The 7,726-nt window shown below is 37.5% G+C and overlaps 1 protein-coding gene across 1 annotated transcript; it reads right to left on the reverse strand.

Annotated features, from left to right (window-relative positions):
• Positions 1-464: 464 nt before the first annotated feature.
• Positions 465-4,790, reverse strand: LOC147849074 (uncharacterized). The gene is made up of 2 exons (XM_087337806.1): positions 3,920-4,790; positions 465-1,994 (listed from the first exon to the last, which is right to left on the reverse strand). Exons 1-2 carry the CDS (start codon positions 4,369-4,371, stop codon positions 692-694), a joined length of 1,755 nt encoding a protein of 584 aa, XP_087193932.1. The 5' UTR covers positions 4,372-4,790; the 3' UTR covers positions 465-691.
• Between the last annotated feature and the right edge of the window lie 2,936 nt (positions 4,791-7,726).

Below are 7,726 nucleotides of genomic sequence, written 5' to 3' on the forward strand. Positions count from 1 at the left end.
AATGAATCTTATCACCATAGCCTCAAAATCATTTTTCAAATCAAAAAGGAAGTGATCTAAGGCATATGGAATGAACTATACATGTGGTTGACAAGGGGATGAGCTCTAGCATGTATGTATTGAGTGTGGTTGCCTAGTCAAAGATGGATTGTTAACATACTTAACAAAAGCAACTCATTTTAATTAATTAATTTATGCCAAGAAAAAAGCATGAAATTCAAGCTCACTAACCTCGGGTAAAAGCTTAACTTCACAAACAAAAGCACATATCCAGAATAACTACTATAAGAGGATAATTTATTCATGTGGAAAACAATGTAATGTAGGTTAAAACTTGATCAATTGCTAGCACAGCTGATTCATATTTCAGAATTCAGATCACCCATTATTAATGGCCTCGCCACAAAATGTGAGACATCATTGTATATACTGAAACAAGACCACTAACTTCATAAGACAATGGGGAAACATAACCAATATGGTCATTTATTATCTACACTTTTGTTGGCCCCTGAAGAGATATTTACAATAAGAATTTATACACTATGTTAAATGCTTTGTAGCTCAACAAGCAGCACAACATCCATCATATCCTTTACAAAAACCTTCATAGATTTATATGTATATACACACATGTATATGTACATATAAACATATACCTGTAGTATACACATATAAATGGGATATAAACCTAATTGAGGCGGCGCCTCTTTCGTGCATGCAAAGCTTCGGGTTCCACATCAGAGGAGCTAGATGAATTGTTCAGACCAGCTCTCCATGATTGTTGTTGAGGGGATACTGGAGACGCATTTTCACTTTCTGTGTCCTGCCTCTGCCAGGATCTAAATGCAATCTGTCCTCGTTCAGGAGTAACCGTCTCCAACACTGGCAACTCTGGTGTGAACAACCGTAAATCACTGCCATTTGAAGGCGAATAATAGGATCTTGTCCCTATGATATCAATCCTTTCTTCATCAAAAGATTGGTGTGATGATAGCATTCCCCGGCTTCTTTCCATGGTGTTTTGAATGAGGCTCTCATCTGTGTTCTCACGGTGTTGCTCACCCATATTCTCAAGGGGTTGGTTTTGCACTTCCCCGCCACCCATATTCTCAATGGATTGGTTTTGCACTTGGCCGGCCATATTCTCAAATGGTAGGTTTTGCACTTGTCTGCTCAAATCTCTATTCGGTATAGGGGTAACCATGGCTCGGGTGGCAGATTCGAGACCTGAAAATGAACGGAAAGCACTACCCCGTCTTCCCATCATCCTTTGCCTCAATCGGAGCCTAAGCCTTTCATCAAGGTGCTCCCGTTGCAATCTTTGTGCTATTCTCAATCTATTCAATATAAGCAGCTCAGCACTAGCACCAGAAGCATTATGTGATACCCCAGATTCCATATTTTCGGACAGTGTTTGTGACCTCTCATGATTAGATCTTCCTTGCAACCGCCTTTTCCCATTGATCCGGTGAGCATGAGGACGTGGTGGGGTATTGTTATGTCCATTCGTCCTATCTCCTGCCTCAGATGTGCCTCTACCATATATGGGTGTAATCACATCATCTGATAGGAAACCTTTACATACAGGGCACTCTTTTTGGCTTGCATGCAAATGCAACCATTCATGAAGGCAAGGCCAACAGAAGAGATGACCACAGCAGGTAACCACTGGCTCCACTGCCATTTCTAGGCATATATTACATTCAAAATGAATTCCTCCAGAGTTGCTTCTTTGGAACTTATTATTATTATTCTCCTCTTGATTTGAGTTCTCATTCGAGAGAGGGATTTCCAAGGGAGAGTTCTGTATTCTCGGAGTTCTAGCCCCCAAAAATGTACCCTGTGGAATTGAGGTTTCAGCTACCTCGAGAACAACCCTATTTTCAGTGGTTGATCCTTGGTCAGAAGAGATGGGGGTTTCGACCGGGTTTAGAAGAGAGGTGAACAGGGCTTGTCGAGGGCGGCGAGGAAGTCTTGTGTATCTTGGGTTCCTACAAGATAAAAAAAGTCAAGGTGAAACAAAGCTTCAAATGCATGTACCATGGATAAGTAGGACAATGAGGAGGAAGAGAGAAAGAAATAGAAAATTAATTTACAATAAAAGTCATTACATGAAAACAGAGTAGAAAGATGAGAAAAACCAATTGATGATTGAAAACTTCGCATTGGCAAGGAGAAAGAGAAGGAGTAACTCGATAGAATGATTGAAATCCTTGGAAGATGGCATTCACCAAAAAAGATTAGAGGAATAAAAAAGCTTCACTTTGCACTAGAGAAGAATAACAAAATCAATAGATCATCACATGGTTATTCAACAAAAAAAGAAACGACCTTTATTTTTCATTAGAGATGAAGCAAATCAATAAATGATTGACATCATTAAAGGGAATTCATTGTCTACTAGCAGCATTTCCCTTTGAATCGACATAGTAAGATCTAAATTTATGCAAAGAAAGTTTTGATACGACCAAACTATTAGAAAATATGGTTTGACTCAACCGGATGTAGTAGGAACTGATTTTCTGATAATGCCAGGGATCTATACATCAATAACCAAGTTCTTTGTAACAAGCACCCTTTGCCTTCAGTGTCTAGTGCTTGAAAATCATTATACAGATATTGAACAATGAATTAAGGATTGTAAATATCAATACTTACTCTTTTTAGTATGAAAGATGAATCCAAAGGAAAAACTAGAGATACCTATTTGATTTTAACTAAAATAATTCTCTTACTGCCCACTTGGCAATGGGCACAGCCCAATAATGGTGAAAGAACATATGGAGGCAAAAGCGCATTCATTAATAGAAGGGAGTAATCGAGATCTCTAGCAAAAAAGAACAGATGGTGAAATTGATACTGCTAATTAAAAATAGAAATCTAAACCAACTTCCCATCTGAATACAAAATCAAGGGCTTCAACCCAATGCTTGGGACAATTTGAATCTTAACACGAATATTCAACACATGCAACGAAGAAAATGAAAATAGAAACAAAAACTGCATGCCATAGAACAAGTGTCAAAAACTTATGGCCACATTGCTAATTAAATAGAATAATAAGAAATTCCTCATTTGAATAACAAAATCGAGGTCTTCAACCTGATCCTTTTAATGATCAGAATCAATATGTGAATATTCAACGTATATAGCAAGAGGAAAAAACAAAAAAATATTATTTCTTGAGCCAAAATAATTTTACTACCTAATGGCATTGCCTTTTGGAATGGGAAAAATAATATGCAAGCAAAAGAAAAGACAAATTCGTACATAAAAATTACCAATCAATTCGAAAACAATTCATGGTCTTTGACACTTAATGTCCATCTTCACCACCATATTAATAGTAACATAATTCTATTATATGAATATTCCACAAAAAACATAAGAAAAATACAAAATCCTATTTTTCACTAAGAAAATAAATCTTCTAACTACTGGCTATAACTGTTTGAGAGATACAATAGGAAACAAAGAACAAATCGATATGAGCATATAATCCATTTGAAATATGGTTTAACCTGAAATAACGGTAAGGGAAAAACTCCTGAAATACCGATGTGTTCATTCTTTTCCAATCCCCGGAATGAAAGACAAAAAGGGATGAACTAACCACAGGAACCAGCATAACAAAAGGGGATATTTCCCAAATGCTCTTACCCAATCCCCGAAAAAAAGGAAAAAGGAGATGACCCAACCATGATAGTAGTTGCTATACATATAATTGTCCAAAAGGGAAAAACATGAGAGGGAGAGAGATTGAATTGATAATATAACTGCTCAAGTAGTGCATTTAATTGAATTGAAGAGGGGTGAGCAGGAAAACAATAAAAACTTACAACTGGGAAATAATGAAAAAGTCTAGGGGTATTTTTAGAGTTTTTTCCCTCAAATTAATCAAAACATATTGTCTAACCTTAATGCAAGAGGAGGGCTTTGTGATGACCCTTCTTCACCATCACCACCATGATTCGTATCATCATGGCCAATTGTGCTGATGCCATGTCTGAATCCATGTCGGCGATGATCGGTTTCGTTTGTAACCATGTTAGATGATGATGAGATAACATCCGCTCTTATAAGATTTTCTATTTCTTCTTGACCTCCAGCTAACATACCAGGTTCGAATCTCGACCAATTTGGCCTTGAAACATGGGGAGGAGTAGTAATTGTGGTAGTGGTGCCATTTCTTCCTTCTTCTTCTTCTTCTTCTCCTCCTCCCCCTCCTCTTCCAAGAGCAAGATCCAAAGCAAAAGAAGATCCAAGGTTCAAATCCAGATCCACGCCAAATGATGATAAAGACGAAGAAATAGGTTCCATTTCTACCATATCTACTTCAGGCCCTGCCACTACACTCTCACCAGACATTATGTATCCTTCTCTCGCTCTCTTTTGATCAGTTGCAAAGACCTTCTCTTTTTGTTGAAGGAGAAGTCCTTTTTCGTTTCATCAATTCTTCTTCAGATGAATAACAAGACACTTCACTCTCTCTTTTTCCTCAAGAAGAGAAAAAACCCTCTTCTCTTTTCATCAATTCTTCTTTAGGGCAATAACAAATAAAGGAAAAGGTTCACTTACCTTGAAGAAAAGAAAAAGCGGAACCTCCTTCTTTTCATGTATTTCTCTTTTAGTCCAAAAACCTTCTCTCCTTCTTGAAGAAGAAGATGAAGAAGATGAAGATGGTGATGATGGTGAAATACTTACTATTTGGCTTTCTGTGAAATCCATATTGGATCAGAACAAGACTTTCCATTTTTGTTGAAGAGGAAAAAAAAGGCTCGTCCCTTTTCCATCAAAACCTTCTTTTAGATCAATCAGAAAAACAAAAGAAAAGCCTGTCTCTTTTTTCAGATAACCTTTGCTTTTTCTTGAAGAACAAAAACGTCTCCTTTTTCACCGACACCTCTTTAGACGGAAAAACAAATATAACCTTCTCTTTTCTTGAAGACGAAAGAAAAGAAGAAATCAGGAAACTAACCTTTCAAGTTTCTTGAAGAAAAGCCCAAGAAAAATCTAGATATACTTTCCTTAGTTTCATCCAAAATCCTCTTCAGAAACCTGACGAAACAGATCTTCTTTGCACCAATCGAAGCATCGGTTTGATGAGTGAGATCTGAAGGTTTTCCTGCTAATTCTTTCTTCTTCAAGAAGGCAAATAACAAAAGAATAGAAGAAGAAGGAAAAATAAAAAGTGAAAAATAAAAATAATCAGGGTTTCACAGAATTCCCAATAATGGGTTCTCTCCAAAGGAAGAATCCATGGGAACACGAAGATTTCCTCTTTCTTTCTTTCATTGTTTTCTCTGTATATTTGGGCGGTTGTGAATGAATAATGTGCATTTTCCATGTATAACTCCCCCCACACACACAAAACACATCATCCATCTCTTACCATGACTTGTTCTTTTTTAGTAACACTTTTTATTACTACTACTGGGCAAACTCAATGTGAGGCGAAAACCCGCCAAAGACTAAAAGAAAAATAATACCCAAGTGCCGATTAGACGATGAGCTTTTTAAAAGCACTCAGAGTAAAGATTGTTAAAATTTGCAGCGCGACGTGTCTCTACATTGCAGACAATCAAACAGATATTGCCTGACGGATTTGCTTAAAGAAGCTAACTTCATGCAATTGGTTTCAATCGAAGACCCTGTTATTGTGGGTTGTTCAAATGGTCCAGATTGCCCAAAATCGTGTCCGTTGGAGAAAATAGGCATTGTTGGATAGGGCGCACGGAATTTGTCCAAATATCCAAAAGTCTTTACCAAACCTTCGCCCAGGAAATCTATGATAAAGAGATGCACTTAGTCTTTGTACAAATGTTGTAGTGAATGAGCAAGTCCATAATAAGTGTGGAACCGTTTCCAATCGTCCACCACATCTTGCACAATGCGGTGAGGTTATTGATCTATTTTGAGGATTTTACCTAGTCAAGAGTGCACCCAATAGGCATCTCCATAGGAATACCCATCGCTTAAGTGGAAGACCTGAATTGAGCTCCATAAGTTTGTAACCCTATTTTTCCACCAAGACTACGTTTTGTGTACGTTCCATAATGCATTTGCATGTTTGTGAAACCATGGGACAAGTTGCAACAACATATACACTGAATGTGTTGTAATGTTATGCATTGGAATAACAATGTTCCCTTTTTGTAACATCCAATCCTGAATCCTGCAATTTCCATTTAGAGGTGGCACAAGTACTAAGGAAAGTACCAACTCTGCGACTTGATTCCAGATAATGTGATGATGTGGCCCAAGACTATAACGACATGTCATGTCATTGAAGTGCAATAAGTGACCTTGGTCATTTACCACATCTACAATTGATTTCAGTCCCTTCTTTGCTAAAGAATAAGCTTTCCTAAGTTATTGTTCAACTAGTGGTTGTGGGAATATAGCACTCTAGTGTAAGCTTTCGAGGTGTAAAGAGTTCCCTGATTCTGAATTCTAACCTCCATTTCATGTGGTGCAATACTTCCTTCCAGTGCTTTAGAAGCTTTGAGCTAAACGGACAGCCTTTGATGTGTGTGTCAAGCTTTCCAAACACTACATCCCAATGGTTAGTATCTCATGAAGCAAATGACTTGGTTTTCAAATGATCAAACATATCATATAGCATTCTTGCCCAAGGCAATGTTTTCTTCAGCAAATTTTGGCAATAAAGTAGCTTTTCTAGCCAACATATAAAAATGCAAATTAAGAATATTTAGCCCTCCACTCAATCGTGCAGTGCCTATCTTCTCTAGTGATAGGAGTCGTATACCTCTATGTGACTGCTTAGAGCACCGAAAGTTGCTTATGATTTTTGAGTTAATCTTTTGTATCATGTGTTTCGACCAATCAATCATAAATAAGTAATATTGCATGTAAGCCATGAATATAGATTGCACTATCCTCAATTTGACATGGAGTGGCCATGTTGCAATCTTCCAATAGCTCATCTTTTATCTCACGTTTTACAGAACTCATTCAAGCTTTCTTTTCCATGTTGCATTCCATCCCAATGGATAGCCAAGATGTCTAACCATTTCATTTGGGCTAACAACTTGACCTGGCCACAAAAGTTGATGCCAACTATATGGTGGCAAGGGTAGAAGTTTGGACTTGTTGAAGTTAACATGCAATCCAACAGCTAATCCATACAATTTGAGGGCATCCATAATCACCCTCGTATCATCTGGATTGTTTTGTGACAAGAATGGTGTATCATCTACATATGCCTGAGCCACGAAATCATGTTTGTCTTTCATTTGCAAACCGTGAAGTTGACCAATTGATACTAGATGATCCATGTACAATAGTAGTGGATGAGTTGTGATTGCATACAACAATGCACTTACATGACAACCTTGTCATACTGATTTGGCTAAGCTCCATGAATCCGTCAAATCACCCTCAATAATGCATGAATATGTGCTAGACCCATAAACCAATAGATTACTTGAGACATTTTCGAACCAAATCCTAGTTTGACCATTGTGGCTGCCACAAAATCCCATTGGATGGTGTCAAAGGCCTTTTCAATGTCAAGTTGCATGAACAATACATCTTGTTTGGTGTATTTGGCATACTCCATTCCAATATAGGGATTAGCAATATTATCTGTAATTTGCCTTCGGGGAATGAACCTGTACTGGTTTATGTGGATGCCTCCCAACAAAGTGTCCTTAATATGATTAACAATTATCTTTGCAATAAGTTTATAAGAAGAACAAGA

This window comes from Azolla caroliniana, unplaced genomic scaffold (genome assembly GCF_043228905.1).
Source record: "Azolla caroliniana isolate FFs.n. ecotype wild unplaced genomic scaffold, voAzoCaro1.0.p SCAF_131, whole genome shotgun sequence".
Taxonomy (NCBI): domain Eukaryota; kingdom Viridiplantae; phylum Streptophyta; class Polypodiopsida; order Salviniales; family Salviniaceae; genus Azolla; species Azolla caroliniana.

Excerpts from the sequence above, each read along its gene's own strand:
- LOC147849074 (XM_087337806.1), bottom strand. The coding sequence starts at position 4,371 with ATGTCTGGTGAGAGTGTAGTGGCAGGGCCTGAAGTAGATATGGTAGAA. Across the intron at positions 1,995-3,919 it reads AGCCCTCCTCTTGCATTAAG|GAACCCAAGATACACAAGAC; the intron begins GTTAGACAATAT and ends TTTATCTTGTAG.